General features: G+C 38.4%; 1 protein-coding gene across 3 annotated transcripts in view; it reads left to right on the top strand.

Moving 5' to 3' along the window:
• The window catches only part of LONRF2 (LON peptidase N-terminal domain and ring finger 2), a 103,117-nt gene that overhangs the window by 67,286 nt on the left and 16,834 nt on the right, over window positions 1-18,997 (top strand). For all 3 annotated transcript variants that reach the window (XM_073614723.1, XM_073614724.1, XM_073614725.1), the window contains exons 4-8: window positions 1,798-1,950; window positions 5,017-5,242; window positions 5,559-5,661; window positions 11,512-11,626; window positions 14,558-14,679. In XM_073614723.1, the coding sequence (XP_073470824.1) occupies window positions 1,798-1,950; window positions 5,017-5,242; window positions 5,559-5,661; window positions 11,512-11,626; window positions 14,558-14,679 (719 nt within the window). The remainder of the gene's footprint in view (window positions 1-1,797; window positions 1,951-5,016; window positions 5,243-5,558; window positions 5,662-11,511; window positions 11,627-14,557; window positions 14,680-18,997) is intronic.

Genomic DNA, 18,997 nt, shown 5'->3' with positions numbered 1-18,997 from the left:
TAAAATTAAACAAATATTAGCTTCCATTGAGGGGAGAAAATTTTTCTTCAAAACCAGAGTGCAATGCAGTCTGACTATATAAAAAAGAATAAAAGAAAGCCACATTTCGCACTAAAAACCACAAATTAAACTGTATGTTTACACAGGCGATAGTCATCAAAGATGCTGCTGGCTTCCTTGAGAAACACAAGATAAGAGATGTTATCACAAAGATCAGTGTCCCAAAATGTAACCAAAAATGCCTCAGCTAATCTGTGGCTGGATGAAATTTGGCCAAACAGATACAAATGTTTCTACTGCCAGAAATGCAGTTGAATGCAGTAAGGCAAACACAGACCCATAGAAAATCACTTTTACTAAAAAATGAAGTTGACATAAAATTATTGCAGAGTATACAGCTTTTCTTTTTGTTTATTCAAGCAGCGGGCGCTCAAGCATTGATCGAATGCTGGTTTTTCATCAAATGCAGGATTTCTATTGAATGCTGGTTTTCCAGCAGGACCATTCAACAAAAGTGAGTTATTAGACAGGCTTTTGTTGACAAGGCAGCAGTTGAGACAGAGCAAAATTAGGCCAACTTTCGGTCCATGTATACCCTGCTTTACACTTTATTGCATACAATGATACGAATATACTTCTGTAGAAATCATGAAGGGGAGTAGAGATATGCATAATGTAGAAGTTGGTAAATAAAGCAGACATACTAGTAGGATCATAGGTTCTGAGTGACTATAGGTAGAAACTACTCCATGAGGAACAGATGGTTTTATGACAGTTTTTTACAGCTCCACTCCACTGGTGACAGTTTAAACTAGCAAGCATGGAGAACTGAGTGAAACATGGATATTACGCTAAACACTTCCAGTCCCAGATCCTTTAAGCTGCTGTTTGGAATTTCTGTAACACTTCTTGGACCTCTGGCCTTTGAACTAATCTTCTTAAGCTACTGCCTCCAGTCGAGTCTATAGGAAACTTGATCACATCTGTGGAGAATAAAGCAGAGGCAAACATACCCTGATAATTTGAAGGCCGTATTGACTGTAGTTTAAAAACTATTCTCACGTTTCCCTCTGCTCCATTGGTCTACACATATAAAGAAATAAGAACTATAGAACCTGGAATACACTTCACTAAGGACAGGGTTTTCTCATGGTCAAGCATCTTTTTTTCATCCTAAGCAGATTGTGAATAATAAAATATTACTACCGTATATACTCGAGTATAAGCCGAGGCACCTAATTTTACCACAAAATACTGTGGAAACTTATTGACTCGAGTATAAGCCTAGGGTGAGAAATGCGCAGCTACTGTAAGTGGAAAAGAAGGTCAACAATGCCCATTTGCAGCCCCACTGTGCCCATTTGCATGCCTCACTGTGCCCATTTGCAGCCATAGCTCCCCCGAACTGCAAACTCGGTAGTTAAGGGTTCCTAGATGCCCCCTAGCTGCAGCCAAAATTTGGGGTCTCTGGACCCAAAGGGTCCCGAAATGACAGATGCACACAGTTGACCAACTTTGGGGCCCCGTATCTCGGGGCCACTTGGTGCTAGGAACCCCAAATTTGGTGTGCAAACCCAGTGGAACTAGCACTACAACATATTCCTAGCACCAACTGGCCCCGAGATACGGGGCTCCAAAGTCGGTTTTGAAAATGTCAAGCACTTTTCTGCAGCACAGAATGACATTTTCCGAACCGACTTTGGGGCCCCGTATTTTCAGCACAAAAAAAATGTGCTGAAAAACTCTGCTTATACTCGAGTATATACGGTAATTAAAATGTGTTTAATCTTTTTCCAGTTAATGTGTGAGATGCTGTTTCCAGCCTTTGAGAATGTACAAGCCAATTTCTCAGCTCGTGCCCCCACACCTTACACTAGACTGAAGCCGGTCTTCTTAAATAGCTCCAACTTTTCTTCTTCGGATGATGTGCCTCTGCCAGGAGGGTCTAAGGTAGAGTATTGTTTTCCCTAATATGTAATTTTGCAAATTTTATCTGTAAATAGTTGATATAACTGGCTAGTCTACCTTTGTTTGATATTTATGTATTTTGTTACTATAAACCTTGTGATAAATCCACCTAACACAAATTGCATTTGGATTAAATTAGTGAAAAATATGCACAAAGTTGCACATTTTGCACATTTTTGGTTTATCTCTACCCTCTTCTCTGCAAATATTTAGCTCTGTAACTGAGACTAGCCACGATTAAAGTTTATTTAAACCCAAGCAGAAAAATGTAATATATTACAGCTTTCTAGTCCTTAGATGTGGTGGCTGCATTGGTTTTCTTTCTTCTTTCTTTTTTTTTTTCAGGCTCTTTCCCTTTATTTTTACCTGGTGATCCTGCCAGTAATGCCCTTTCCTGTCCTAGGGTGACAACACTCACTCACTGTACTGTATCTGTGGAGAAGCCATGTTTTCACCCTAGAACAGGAAGTGTGTTATAACTACAGAACACCTCCCCGTCTTAGAACCTAGGAGGAAGGGTTGTGTAGTTTACTGAGATAGCTTGAAAAGCTAAAAGCATTGTTTGAGATTTCAGTTCAATGCACAGGATGTTACAAGGACACTGGATTCTATCAGGATCAACAGGTATTTTTCTATACTTGCAGAAAATGTTAGCCTGAAAAAAGAAAACCAATCAGCCATCACATCTAAAGACTGGTAAGCTGCAATATGTTACATTTTTGGTATTGGGTTTATAAATATTTTAATAACATCATAATACTTTCATAATATTGAAATCCCCGCCAAAGCCGTGATGCATGCTAGGAATTAAAAATGCCCAAAATGTGGCACCTTATGCCAGTTTGTCAAGGGGCACTGAAGACCATTAATACATTACTATTAGACTGACATCTTATGATTGTTGCTGATTTGACACCTCTCTCCCTAACATAGCTTGTAAATATTGCCCATGCTGTTTACAATGCTTACCTTTATAAATGTAAGCTATGTAGTTAAAGCAGCTCTTACATTGATCATTTTTTTTTTCATTTAACCAGTGGTTTGAACGAAAAAAATAATCCAAATTCCCCATTCACTCATTCAGTAGGGATGGGGGAATCCCTCCTGCTGTGGTATTGTATTCTGACATCAGGGAGCTTTCCCCACCGTCAGAATCCAATGATCAGTGTTGCCAACTATAGTCAGCAGCACTGATCATTTGGGAAAAAGCTGACAGAATGGTTGCATACAAGTCGATTGATAGATCGACTTGTGTACAGCCAGCCTGCCCATACATGGGTCCTTTCCTACCCATACATGCCTTCCTGAACTGACCAAATTTCGATCCATGTATGGTCAGCTTAAGATACATTGGAACAAGCCCCGGACTTGGTAGTCTGGCAACTCTTGATAGATGCCAAAAGAGCTTGTCTGGATAATAATATATGTGAGCTAAGCTCAAGCTCGGCCTCATTCAACAATGAACTGTCTGCAGCTTAAACTATTTCTTTGACCTCTGTGCTGTACTGGTTGGTAGTGGGAACCCTATAATAATTACCAGCAGAATTTGTCTCACCCACAGACATGGGCTGAAGTGCTTTATGTGGCAGGGCTACTTTTTAATGCCAGTCCATAGCTAGTACTGACCCATATGAAGTGGGGTCACCTTGCTGGGGTGTATATATTTCAATACATTTTTTTTATTGTTCAGTGGACTTTTACCATAAAGAAAAATTCTAAAGTGATGTCACTTATCGTCTTTGTTTATTTTCTCTGGTGAAGCTGTTACCAGAAAATCAGAGAGTGAGGAAAAATCTCATTCTGACAAACTAAAGCCGGCCATAGATGGTGCGATTTTCTCAATGGTTGCAGGAAAGTAAATCTCTTGATTCGACCATCAACACAGTCAATGTTAATGGGGGAATCCCTCCTGCGGAGCCATTATGTTCTCCAGGTGAATAGACACGGGGAGCTGTCCCTGCCAGGAGAACACACAGTAATTATTGCTAGCAGCTATCGCCGCTGGCAGTAATCACATGAAACATCTGACATGCTTGTTGCACCCAAGTCAAGCGAAGGATCAACTTGGGTACAATCAGCCTGCCGATACATGGTTCAAATCTCGTCTGGTCCCTGCGTAACTGGCCGAGATTCAAACTGTCTATGGCTAGCTTAACAGTAACACCAGATAGTAGTAAAAAACCTCTACTACATAAAACCACTCTCCACAAACCTCATATAACACGTCTGTAGGGGTGGGTGCTTGACTAAACAGTCAGACAGTCCAAATCCAAACATAGAAAATATTCTGTCTTCCAACTGAACTTCCAAGATGACTGTTTGCTGAAGTTCCATATCAGTAGAAACACCAATGTTTCAAGTGTACACAGACTCTGTGTCTGCATATCCTCAAAACATTACTGATATGAGACTTCGGCAAACATTCATCTTGGAAGTTGAGTTGGAGTGCTGTTTTTTTCTAAGTTTAGTTGTTAAACCTCACTGGAGTTCCAATCCATCTCCACGCTATCCAAACTCAGAAGAAAAAAGGATTTCTGCCTTGACATGTACACTGCAGCGTCTCATTACTTGGCACATTTTGTAATTGATATATAACCAAGTCAGCAGTGTGCATTTATAATGAGCAGATTTCATGTTTTGTTATTGGGGATTGGCAAACCACCTCATGCAAACTGGATGTTTTGCTAGCGCTCCTTGACGTCTTTCCTCCTGGCAAAAGAGTTTTAGCAGAAAAAAACAATTGTGGTTTGTAAACTCGTGTAATGTGTTAGATGCTTTTACACACGTTTAGGCATTTCAAGTATTTTTGTTCTGCCAAAACTCTGCTGCTCTGGATGCACTTTTTTGGTTTTTTTTCTGCCTTTAAACACCCCTACTCTTCTAAATGCCTATGTGTGCATGGACATATAAGCTAACATTTATGGGTGTTTAGAGGCAGGAAAAAAAAAAAAAACGGCAAACGCCCCTGGGAGCAGCAGAAAGAGGCCAGTGTCCATGAGGCCTTATGATCATAGTGCTTCTAACGTCCAAAGTTTGTTTTATCTGCAGGACTCAGTGTTCAGACTAACCAAAGCTACATTTCCAAAGTCTGATGAGTTTTCAATAAAAGATTTCACTGACAGTCCTGAAATATGTGACCTGCCTGATGAAAAGGTAACAAAGACTCTGGGAAGTGACCTCTCTTGCCTTCCGGAAGTAGGATTGAAGAGGAAGCGTCTCAGCACCTCAGAGGACCTTCACCAAAATGAGCTCCCTGCCAAAGTTATCAAAAATGGTAAGAAACAGAAATACCTGCAGTAATTCACTTCATATTAGTCTGCCAAGGAGCATTGAACATGGTTGTATGGGCTTACTAGACTGGCAATAAACATATCTTTTCACCTATTTTTTCAAAATAACATGTTAGCCAGGAAGCTGAAAAGTTTAACAATATTACAGTATGGACACTGTTAAGAAGACGCCTAGCGCCACATTTTAGCCCCAATATTACACCACAAAGTTTAGGAGCACAAAATGAGCATTGCAGTGAGTTTATAGTGAAGTATAGCAAGTAAAAGTTGTTTTTTATTAATTGATGCTTTAATTCCCAGATGTTGAGTCCCGTTGGAAAGAGTCTGCCTCACAGTCACAAATGAGAACCATCTCTCTGGATCTGGTGGATGCTTCTGATTTTGAGTGCTCCCTCTGCATGAGGTATGCCTAAACCCTTATTTCTTTTTGAAATCTTGGTGGTCAGGAAAGTACATATAAAATGTAAAGAAAAACATGATAAGCCTATAGGCTAATCTTTTCCAATGGTTTTTATTGGTAATTTTTACAACAATAACATAGCAGCAATGTACAATACAATAATCCGACTTTGGTCCAGCATGTTAAAGAACTGGGTACATACAAAACAAAGGCAAGATTAAACAGCCCAATAACTCTCGGACCTATGAAAGGCTTCCCATTCATTGGTCAGATAGTTAGGCCACTGAAAATATAAAATCCAAGCAGTAGACGCCTATAGGCTATTCTATTGTTAGAAATACTTAAAGTATTAATAAATCCTTACCTTGTAAAACAACCCATTCACATTAAAATAGCCATGCAAGGCAAAACACTGATGTGTGTGTGTGTATGTGTGTGTGTATATATATATATATATATATATATATATATATATATATATATATTATACACAGTGTCTCACAAAAGTGAGTACACACCTCACATTTTTGGAAATATTTCATTATATCTTTTCATGTGACAACACTGAAGAAATGTCACTTTGCTGCAATGTAAAGTAGTAGGGTGGCTATGCTGGCTCTACATGGTCCTATTTTGTGTTGAATGTAGCCAACCTCATCTGTGTGTTCCTGCTATGGACTACATACTTACATGTTTACACACCCAGCGTCGGCACATAAAAAACTTTGCAATGTGTGATCCAGCCCATTCATCACTGGCCCTCCCATGTATGAGCATAGCAGAAAAAAAGCTAACAGGCATGCTTGTAAATTGGAGTATGCAAGCACAAAAATCTTGGGAGTTATAGTATGAGGAGATTAATTAATTGAGTAATAGTGCGTTTGTTCCAACCCAGGTCCAAAAAACTTCTATAATACAAATGTGAATAAAATGCATATGCACAGTGTATCAAAGATATATTGCACAGAATCCCATCAGTAAAAAAATAAAGAAATTATTATATAATAAATGCATGAATAACTAAATAAATTAATAAAGTCTTCTTCAATGATAAGAGTGACTTGTTGAAGTGTTAATCAACGTGTTCATCCAACAAACGAATTGTGAAAATTTTCAGTGACACAGTGACACCACCTCCATCACCAGGTGCAATGCCCGCTCACCTTAGGGGGCAACCCCAATGGGTCTAATCGTGCTTTTAGAGATATCCCAAACTCAGAACGTCTGGACTGTGCTGTGGTAAAGAAATCCTGGGTTATGGAGATAACAGCTGCTCTCTAGCGTAGCTCAAAGCGAGAAAAATAAAAATTTAATTGCACAAAATTGTATATAAAAGGTATGAATTTATTAAAAAACAATGGTCCTACTCACAAGAATATCATTTGGAAAAAGCATGGTAAAACAGAGTATACATCACATCCAAGAGGGACAAGAGGCTCTCCTCCTCACCGCTATTGCTGGGTACAGAGACACCGGAAATGACGTCACCAGCTCCTCCCGATGCGTTGTGTCACAGATCATGTGACTTCTTCAAGGGATATGAATTTTGCACGTTTACATTTTTTGTTTTCTCGCTTTGCGAAATTGAGAATTGGAAATTTGTTTTTAGCTGGAGGGTTTAATGACACTTTAAAGCAGACCTTCAATTACTCATGGAAGGTCCACTGTTTTGCCAGCCCCCGACCTTCCAAATAGCTATTTAAAAAAAACATTTGTAAATAAACCAAACAGTCACACAGCTTGGAATACGCAATCCTGTGAGAATATAGCCCATTACATGAGTGCATTCTCAAGGTATTTCAACCTCTTGTGACGTCACTTGTATCTCCTGGAAACATTGGAGGCTGGGACAGAGAATTGCACGAGCAGTTTGTTTACAAATGGGTTTTGTGTTGGGGACTAGCAAAAAATGGATAGCCTGCTTTCCATAAAAGGTCTGCTTTTAACTAAGGCTGGCCATACTTTATACAATTTTCTTGTACAATTTTCCTTTAGATTTACCAAAGCGATATATTATGAGTTCAAACCCAAAAACTTTCAATCTGTATGCAATCAGGCAGGCCCTTGTTCTACATAGTTGAAGGTAAATCATAAGGAAATTGAGTAAGGAAATTGCATAATGTATGCTCAGCATGAGGGTTACCAAGGGGATAATGAACAATTAATATTAAAAAATAAAACTTTTTTTTTTCCACTTGTGTGGCAAGATTTTGGTGATTACTTGAACTATTTGCAAATACAAGTCCTGTTGCTTTATGATTTGATGGATCAAGCAGTACTATAGTTGCCATTTCATCACTTCCAGAGACATATTAATTGCAGACTTATTAATTTCAGAGACATATGAGTTACACATGTTCTATTGCAATGAGCTAGAACACTAACTGAATATAATAAATCACAGAACCTGTATGTCATTAGTCAGTAATTAAAAATGTAATTAGTGACCATGGGCAATGTGTATACTTTGCTCTTTAAAAGTGTCTGTTATCAGCGAATTCTGTTTCTATGGATTAGGTGCTCAAATATGTAAGGATGGTTGATCATCAAAATTCATGCTTCATGTGTTTTTTCATTCAGTAGTGCGATAAGTTGACCAAGATCCTGCCCCTTGTACATAGGTAATTACATACTGTAGAACACACTAGGAATACACATCAGTAAAGTCATTTACATTAAAACAGACTTGCTGCTCCCTATTAAAAAGGAAAATGACCACTTAAGGACCAGCCTCATTTTGGATTTTAGGTGTTTACATGTTTAAAACAGTTTTTTTTACTAGAAAATTACTTAGAACCCCCAAACATTATATATATTTATTTTTTAAACACCCTAGAGAATAAAATGGCGGTCAGTGCAATACTTTTTTTACACCGTATTTGCGCAGCGGTCTTATAAGCGCACTTTTTTTGGAAAAAATTCACTTTTTTGAAAAAAAAAATAAGACAACAGTAAAGTTAGCCCATTTTTTTAATATTATGAAATATAATGTTACGCCAAGTAAATTGATACCCAACATGCTTCAAAATTGCGCCCGCTCGTGGAATGGCGTCAAAATTTTACCCTTAAAAATCTCCATAGGCGACGTTTAAAAAATTCTACAGGTTGTATGTTTTGAGTTACAGAGGAGGCTAGAATTATTGCTCTTACTCTACCGGTCGCGGCGATACCTCACATGTGTGGTTTGACCACCGTTTTCATATGTGGGCGCTACTCACGTATGCGTTCGCTTCTGCGCGCGAGCTCGTCGGGACAGGGCACTTTAAAAACAATTTTTTTTTGTTTTCTTATTTTACTTTATTTTTTCACTGTTTAAAAAAAAAAAAAAAATTGGATCACTTTTGTTCCTATTACAAGGAATGTAAACATTCCTTGTAATAGAAAAAAGCATGACAGGTCCTCTTAAATATGAGATCTGGGGTCAAAAAGTCCTCAGATCTTATATTTGGACTTAAATGCAAAAAAAAAAATGTCATTTGAAAAAATGACAACAAAAAAATATGCCTTTAAGACGTATGGGTGGAGCTGATGTCATGACGTCGCTTCCGCCCTCCTATGGTATGGAGACGGGTGGGGGCCATCTTCTCCTCACTTGTCTCCATACCACGGACATGACAGGTCCCAATCGCCTCTGCCGCTAACGACGGCTCCGGTAAGCGGCGGAGGGCACGGGAGAGCGGTGGGAGGGAGGTGGCACCTCTCCCGCCGCCGACAACGGTGATCTCGCAGCGAATCCGCCGCAGAGACCACCATTATCGTAAACAGAACCGCCGGCCCTAAAGATGGATACCTCGGTTGTGGCAGCAGCTGCTGCCATTACCGAGATATCTACCTTCAAAGTAATGACGTGTATATATAGAGTGGCCGGTCGGTAAGTAGTTAAACTGTATTTCCACGTTTGCAGTTCAATTTGGGAACCCCCCCCCACTGTATGTTTGTTTGTTATGTGTTTCTATTCACATAGCATAACTAAATATACATGTTTTTTTTTTAAATCGTGCTTACCTTTTTTAATTGTTTATTTGGAGCAAAATTTTTTTATAGACTCTATGGGCAGCTTCTATTGCACTTTAGAAAACTAAATGTGCAATTAAGGGACAGACTGAGGGACAGATTTATTTTAATATGCATCAACATGCATTGTACCACCCAAGCCTTGATATTACCTCTTAAGGTAAGTAAAAATGTAGGCTGCATTTTTAAAATGGTATGCTGTGTGAATAGGAACATGCAACAAATACAAAGTAAGGTTTATTCCAATTTGGCTGCAAAAGTGTAAATAGACTTTTCAGATGTTTAGCAGGTTTAGTCTATTAGTAGGTTAATGCTTACTTATCACAGTGGTGGCATGTGTGTGGAAACCTGTGTAATGCAGAGGAACTGATTGTCCAGTTCTGCATCACACAGATACCACCCTACACGATGCAGTGGCCTACAAGATAAATTTTGATTGGTATGTTCATGAATGCCCAATATACTGTAGTGCCCTATGTGAATTACAGGTATCTTTACTATGTCTTTCACAAACTGAATTCCAGTGATCAGTAGAGTATTTTGCTAGATAAAAAGTGTAATAGCTTGGCTCGGTCTTTTTTGCCTGTTTCTGGAGGGTTTAATCTCATGGAAAAATAGGATGACATGACTGTCAGGGCGATTTTGCATGAGTCACCAATAGGAAAAGTCTGCAATCTGTTATTAGGCCAAAGTTAAAGCAAAACAGGCAACCGTCCCATATTTGAAAGCTGTTGCCTTGATAGTACAATTATATAAAAAAAAAAAAAAAAAAAAGAAAAAAAAGATTGCCTTTTAGATGATTTCATCAAGTTACTTTTATGAGACACTAATACATTAACAGATGAGTGATTGTGTAATCCGGTTTGTTTGTGAAACAACAGTGCCACCCTCTGATTTAACCATATACGTAAGCATTTATGTATAACCGTGCCAAATATGCTTTATATAACCAGAGATCTGTTGGTGTGAAAAATCCGGAAACCTATACTGAAGGAAATATACAGACTGCCATGGTGGACCTTTTGGAGGTACTATTTGCATGGCTATCATGATTATCCGGTTGATTTACTAAAGGCAAATAAATAGTCTGTGCACTGCAAGTGCAGTTGCTCTAGATCTGAGGGGAACATGCAAGGAAAATGAAAAAAAAAACAGCATTTTTGCTTGCACATGATTGGATGATATAAATCAGCAGAGTTTCCCCTCATTTCAGAGCTTCCCCTCAAAGCTAAAGCAACTGCACTTCCAAGTGCACTTGTAGTGCACAGTATATTTGTCTTTAGTAAATCAACCTCCATGAGTGACTGATCCATAATGGGTATGTGGATCACTTCACATATTGCATACTTGTTCTGGGTTTGTTAGGCAGTTTATACTGAATTCATAACCAACTAGACAAGTAGCATTTCAGGTCAACAATTGCAGTCTATACCATTTTCCCAGTACATGTTTCCTTTATTGAGCATTAAAGTGACCAGGCTGCTTTGTTCTTAGTAGCGGGCCTTATTTTTCAGAGCTTCTAAAGAACGAAAAGATGACTGGTTGTCATTTTTCCTAGCAGCCAAAAATTTTCCTTTCATACTTCAGCCTACATTGAAAACTGATTGCATGCTGGGAAGTTACACAGACAGTCCTAGTTCTAAACATTTGTAGACACATAGCGGACATTATTATATCTAGTTTGTGGCTTAAACTTGGGATCTTTTGACAACATTTTATATGATGTGGTCTCGGAAATATGTGTATTATAAAACTGGTTTTAGTCACATGGCATACACAAAACTAAAAAGAAACCAAAGTACATCCTTGCATTAAAATTTGCTCTTTCATCTGTTGCAGGCTATTCTATGAGCCTGTAGCCACTCCATGTGGACACACATTCTGCCTCAAATGCCTTGAGCGTTGCTTGGATCACAATCCGCATTGCCCCCTTTGCAAAGAGAACCTCTCTCAGGTGAGATGATTGATGTTATTCCATAAGAGATTATGTATTAACGTGTCACTGTTACATGGTCATACAGTACTGTCGCAAGTGGTCTTTATCTTCTTCAAAATCAGGTTTGCTTAGTGTTCAGCATCCCAGAGAATTGATATTTTCCATATTTCTTTAGTTGGGGGTTAGAGGGGTGGTTTAAACTGTTTCTTTGGTCCAGTCATTTTACAGATTATTTTCATAAAGAACATTTTCAGAATGAGAGGATGTGGGTTATTGTCACGTAACAGCCACCATTACCACACCAATCTCCAAAAATGTACTTTTTTTTTCAGTGATAATTTCTATGATTAAGGCCTCATACACACAATGAGAATATCAGACGAATGATGATCATTTTTTTTTTTTTTTTTTTTACATGTAGGCTTATATCAAAAGCCAATAGGTTACTAAACAATATATACCCAAAGAGCACAAAGTCGGGGTTTTAAGGTGCAGAAAGATCAATCAAGAGCAAAATTTACAAAAAAAAAATAGAAAATTTTATTACATAGACATTATAAAACAATTTATAAAATTTAGGCCATAATGGCCCAGTGGTCAAGGTACAAAAGTGTGATTGCCTCTACATGTTTCACCACAAACGTGGCTTATTCTGGAGCTTTTGTAGAACCTTGGTATTTAATATTTTCCACCTTTCAGAATGGTCTTTATTCCAAATGATCCCCTAGACCCATCAAAAGGTTTTATGGGGAACATCTGTGCCAAAACCTTTTGATGGGTCTAGGGGATCATTTGGAATCAAGACCATTCTGAAAGTGTCAGAAACCATGAATCAGACCGAGACAGAAGCACAGTTAATCACACTAGGTTAATAATAATAAAAAGGTAAACAAAGTAAGCGTACTCAATACATAACCAGAGTTCAGTAACCAGATCGGGTAGTCAGCCAATGCCAATGTCAGAGAGCCAGAGATCAACGTAGTAGTACAGCAAGCAGGATCAGGAGCCAGAAGGGACGTCAGTCAGCCGAGCAAGTCTTCAACAGGAACGCAGGAGAAAGTCTCAGAGATGTGACCAAAGGCAGAGATGAAGTGAGCTGGACGGCTTTAAGTAGGCAAGACTGACGAGCAGATCATCAACAGCTGAGTCATTGTGGAGAGAAAGGAGCTAGCAATTAGCCGACAGCTGAGCGGCCAGCTCAGAGAAGGAAGGGCTGAGCCCAGCACTGACAGAAAGGTGGCTAATATTAAATAACAAGGTTCTACAAAAGCTCCAAAAGAAGCCACGTTTGTGGTGAAACATGTAGAGGCAATCACACTTTAGTACCTTGACCACTGGGTCGTTATGGCCTAAATTTTATAAATTGTTTTATAATGTCTATGTAATAAAATGTTCTATTTTTTTTTGTAACTTTTGCTCTTGATTGATTTTTCTGCACCTTAAAACTCCAACTTTGTGCTCTTTGGATATATATTGTTTGGTCATATTTAAAGGAGGTGGTGCATTTATTAGAGTCTCCTAGCTCCAATATCAATTTGATAAATTTCAATAGGTTACTAAAGTTACGAAAATTCTCATACGACAGAATACAACTTTGTGATGTAATGTGTTGCATTTTATTGCATTATATTCTTTCTTTTCCAAGCATGTGTGTTCTTGGTCTTCTGATTTTTTTCGGATGAATACTGTACTGATTAAATGAAAATCATTTGTTTTGGTATCGTACGAGAAAATTATTTCATATTTGTCCCTTTGGATAATTTTGCATGAACTGTCATGATCAGCTCTCGCAAGCTGTGTACTAACGATCAGATTATCGTTTGATCACTTTGAAAGCAGTATTTGTCGATCGTTTTTTTTTTTTTTTTTTACCGTATATACTAGGTATAAAGCACGGGTGTCAACCTTTTGACCTTCCTGGGCCACATTGGAAGAAGAGGAATTATCTTGGGCCACACATAAAATACACTAATATGGTTAGCTGATGAGCAAAAAAAGTCAGGCAGATCACAAGTTAACAATTACTGATATCGATAAGTAATCAATACCTATTTTGTATGTAATATTTTTTTATTATAAAAGTAAAAGAGGGCAACATAAAACCTAGTGCAAAATTTGACACGGTTTTTGATAAACTAACACATCAATATTTGGCTCAATGGATGTAGTAGCAATTCTCAAATTAATTCTCAAAGTGATCATCAGGAATTTTGGTTCTAATTTAGCATTTCGTGTGCTTCATCCATGAGTATAGTTGTTCACAAATATCAGTGCTGCTGAAAACTGATGCCATGAATAGTGTGTGATTGTGAAGAGTGGGATATTTTTCTTTGGGAAGATAAAACTTATAAAAGTCCAGTAAAGAGACACTATCATATCTTTCTTTGGCAGCATGTGTTCACTAGGTGTAAATGCATTTTTACAAACACCCACCCCCCCCCCCAACCCCAAAAAAAAAAAATCAACATTTTTAAGTAAGTTTATAATTTTGTGTTGGGCCACATTCATAGCCGCCTTGGACCGCATGCAAGCTGTGGGCAGCAGGTTGGTCACCCCTGGATTAAAGCTTCACTTCTGCTGCCACAACAGAAGTGTTACCACACTCTTGTTGCATTTTTCAAATCCTAAAATGTATTATAAATCCTCCAGGAACCCTTAATAATTGGTAGATATGTCACCAAAAATATAAATAAAAAGCTAGTGGCCCACCGGTAATTACACAGGCTGAAAAGTACTTTATTGACCAGCCCTTACAGCTAAAGTCAGAGCTCTTATTGGAATAGTTTTCTTTGAAACCTGTTTGTTTAATACATACTGTATTTATACTAATCTTGAGCAATCTCTTGTGTTGCATGCTAGTGTTGTAATTTATTGCACTTTGAACCACAAAAGATAAAAAAAATCTGGAAGTATGTTGACCCTGACATTTTTTTTTTTTTTAATCTCTAGTACCTTGCAAGTAGAGCATATAAGAAGACTCTTCTGACAGAAGAACTTATTTATCGATACCTACCAGAAGAAGTAACTGAGAGAAAGAAATTATATGATGAGGAAATGAAAGAATTATCAAAGTAAGTTGCTAATTCAGGGTGCCTTCCCACAGTTTACAGAGAAGGGAAAGTCATCTAAATAGTAATAATGTTTAGATTTTAACCGCTTAAGGACCACCCCACGTACATATACTGCGGGAAGTCGGCTCTTAAGCGCAAAATCACGTACCTGTACATGATCTTCTTCCTCTTTGGCTCTGGGGCATGCCGCCGGAGCCTCACTCCCACTGTGGTTGAACACAGCAGGAGCCAATCAGCGGAGTCCGGTGGTCGCAGTGTCCACTGGGAACCCAGAGGTCGCTCGTAGAGAGTAAACAGGCCAGACCGCCTTTCTGACAGAGAGATCTCGTGTTTCTGTTAAGCAAAAAAAACGGATCTCTGTTTTTCTTCAGTCAAAGCACCCCCTAGCAGTTAGAAAGCACTCATAGGGGGAACACATTTAAACCTTTGATTGCCCCAATGTTAACCCCTTCCCTGCCAGTGTCATGTGTAAAGTGACAGTGCATTTGTTTAGCACTGATCACTGTATTGGTGTCACTGGTCCCCAAAAAAGTGTCACTTATTACCAGATTTGTTGGCTGCAATGTCGCAGTCCCGCTAAAAATCACTGATCGACGCCATTACTAGTAAAAGATATTAAAAAAGAGTCCCTAAATCTATTCCATAGTTTTTAAACGCTATAACTTTTGCACAAACCAGGCAATATATGCTTATTGGAATTTTTTTTTACCAAAAATATGTAGAAAGAATACATATTGGCCTAAATTGATGAAGAAAGTAGATTTTTTTTACATTTTTTATTGGATATATTTTAAAAGCAGTAAGTAAAAAATATATATTTTTTTTCAAAAATAAAAACCACAGAGGTGATAAAATACCACCAATTTGTGGGGGGAAAAAAAGGACATCAATTTTATTTGGGTACAGTGTCGCGTGACCACGCAATTGTCAGTTAAAACAACGCAGTGCCGTATCGCAAAAAATGGCCTGGTCAGGAAGGGGGGTAAAACCTTCTGGAGCTGAAGTGGTTAAACTTGTTCTTTCTGAAACTTCTTTTGTCTCTAGTAGATAGCTGATCTTGGTAACTTAAAAGTGAGACTGTCATTCTAAAAATAGAAAAAGTCCTACCTAAGGGTAGAAACCACAAAATGCCATGAAGAACAGGCTTACACATGATCAGCACTCTAAGAAATGCTTCATTTTTGAAACAACACCTCTGTTTCAATCTTTTCTCCAGTTTTGGGTAAAATCATCTAATTTTGAAAATGACACATTTTTGTCAAGTTTTGAACACTACAGCAAGAACACTACAACATGACAAATGTCAGACTTTGTAATATAACCCCAATTCCAAAAAGTGAGACACAGCGTAAGATCTACATAAAAACAGAAAACAATGATCTGAAAATCTCATAAACCTATATTTTATTTGCGATAGAAAACATATCTAATGTTTAAACTGAGAGAATATATAATTTAAAGACAAAAATTAGTTAGTTTTGAACTTGATGGCAGCAATATGTGTCAAAAAAGTTGGAAAAGGGAAACAAAAAGCTGGCAAAGTAAGTGGTACTAACAAGGAAGAGCTGAAAGAACAATTCACAGCTAATTAAGTTAATTGGCAACAGGTCAGTAACATGATTAAAGCGGAGCTCCACCCAAAAGGGGAAGGGCACTTTTTGGGGGGAGGGAGGTCAAAACCACCCGCTCCCACTTCCGGGAAAGATCGCCACGACAATCTCTAAGCATTTATGGCCCCTCTTCCTTCCCTTCCGCTGCCATCTGGGACACACACAGGTCCCAGAAGATGGCGAGACCATTCAGAAAGCTCATCGCAACTAGCACATGCGCAGTAGGAGACCAGCTGTGAAGCCTAAAGGCTTCACAGCCGGTTTCCCTTGCAGTGCTGGTGCCTGCACCCGTAGCCGACTGAATAATCGGCTCGGGTGCCGATATCGCGGGATACCTGGACAGGTAAGTGTCCTTATAGTAAAAGTCAGCAGCCACAATATTTATAGCTGCTGACTTTAATTTTTTTTTTTTTCCCAGACTGGGGCTCCTCTTGAAGTATAAAAACAAAAGCATCTTAGAGAATCAGAGTGTCTAAAAAACAAAGATGGGCAGAAGTTCACCAATTTTTTGAAAAGCTGTGTCTAAAATTGTCAAAAATGTCAGAATAATGTTTTTGAACGTTAAAGTGCAAAGACTTTAAATATATCACCATCTACATATAATTAAAAGATTCTGAGAATCTGGAGAAATCTTTTTGTACAAGGGATAATTCCCGAAATGCAATACTGGATGCCTGTGAACTTCTGGCCCTCAGGTGGCACTGCATTGAAAACAGACATGATTCTGTGATGGATATCACTGCATGGGCTCGGGAAAAAATGACTGTGTGTGAACACTCAACATTCAATGAAGAAGCTATATCTGAACATGATCCAGAAACGCTGCCATCTTGCCACAGCTCATTTAAAATGGAATGTTGCAAAGTGGAAAATTGTTATTTGGTCAGACAGATTGAAATGTGACATTCTTGCTATCAGTTCCCAGTTCGAAGGCTTGCATGGGGGGTGCTTTAGTGCGTATGGAATTGGAAGCTTGCACATCTGGGAAGGCACCATCAATGCTGAAAGATTTATCCAGTTTAGAGCAGGATATGCTCCCATCCAGACAGCCTCTTTTTCAGGGAAGGCCTGGCATATATCAGCAAGAGAGTGCTAAACTGCATACTGTAGCTGTGACAACAGCAAGTTTTTGTAATAGAAGAGTCCAGGTGCTTAACTGGCCCGCAGTCCAGACCTTTCACCAATTGAAAATATCTGGCTCATTTTGAAACGAAAAATACGACAAAGAAGATCCAGGACTGTTGAGCAGCTAGAATCCTATATCAGGCAAGAATTGGACAAGATTCCTCTCCCAGTTCCCAGATGTTTACAGCTTTGTTAAAAGAAGAGGGGATGCTACACTGGTGACATGGCCCTGTCCCAACTTTTTTTAAAACATCATCAATTTCAAAACTTATTTTCTTAAAATTGTACATTTTCTCAGTTTAAACGATTGATATGTTTTTTGTTGTGAAAAAATATGGGTTATGAGATTTGCAAATCGATGCATTCTGCTTTTATGTAGATTTTACACAGCATCACAACTTTTTTGGAATTGGGGTTGTACTTCACAACTTCTTCACATATAGGCTCTCATGATTCTAGCAGGTGTGGTTTTTCTGGGTACTGGAAGGACTAAGTTAGGGAGGAAGGGCAACAGACAATGACTGGGTATGTTTTGCACAAAGAATGTGTATAATGTAGCAGAATCAAGTGTAGGACATACAGGAGAATACACAGAATGTAAGACTGGAGCAGTATGGGGTACATAACATACTGAAGGGGAATGGAGCATATAACATACAACGTGCCAGCATTGTTTTGGTTTTTTTGACTTGCAGTGTAGCAACAAATAAGTATTCTATAAGTAAATACTAATCTATAAGTAAATCGATCAACAAGATGATTGTATATAAAAGCGTTCCATGTATGGCCACCATTCGACACAACAAGGAAAATGAAATATGAAGACTGGTAATCTATGGTCTATTGGAATTATGCAAATAACCAACTTCTTAGTAAACTAGTTATACATTTTGGAAAAGTTTGTTTATGGATGTTCTTTTCAGTCTGTTAGTATGCAGAATGTCATGGAAATAATTGGATTAAGTTCTTTTAAAATGGGCTTATTGAGCAATTAATATTATTGATATAACATGTCCATCTAATCTGACTATTTATTAATACAGTTGCAATAAAAAGTATGTAAAAAACCCTTATGCCCTGTACACACGGTCGGACATTGATCGGACATTCCGACAACAAAATCCATGGATTATTTCTGACGGATGTTGGCTCAAACTTGTCTTGCATACACACAATCAGACAAAGTTGTCGGAAAATCCGATCGTTCTAAACGCGGTGACGTAAAACACGTACGACGGGACTATAAACGGGGCAGTAGCTAATAGCTTTCGTCTCCTAATTTATTCTGAGCATGCGTGGCACTTTGTGCGTTGGATTTGTGTACACACGATCGGAATTTCCGACAACGGATTTTGTTGTCGGAAAATTTTATAGCAAGCTACTTTGTGTGTTGGAAAATCCGATGGCAAATGTCCGATGGAGCCTACACACAGTCGGAATTTCCGACAACAAGGTCCTATCACACATTTTCCATCGGAAAATCCGACCGTGTGTACAGGGCATTAACAATTAACAGTTTTTCTGCAGTAATTTGCTATAAAATGTGATCTGATCCTTATCTAAGTTACAACAATAGACAAAAA

The sequence above is a fragment of the Aquarana catesbeiana genome, linkage group LG02, assembly GCF_042186555.1.
Source record: "Aquarana catesbeiana isolate 2022-GZ linkage group LG02, ASM4218655v1, whole genome shotgun sequence".
In the NCBI taxonomy this organism is placed as follows: Eukaryota; Metazoa; Chordata; class Amphibia; order Anura; family Ranidae; genus Aquarana; species Aquarana catesbeiana.
Note: the sequence above shows the minus strand (reverse complement) of the source record. Positions and strands in the feature narration are given on the sequence as shown.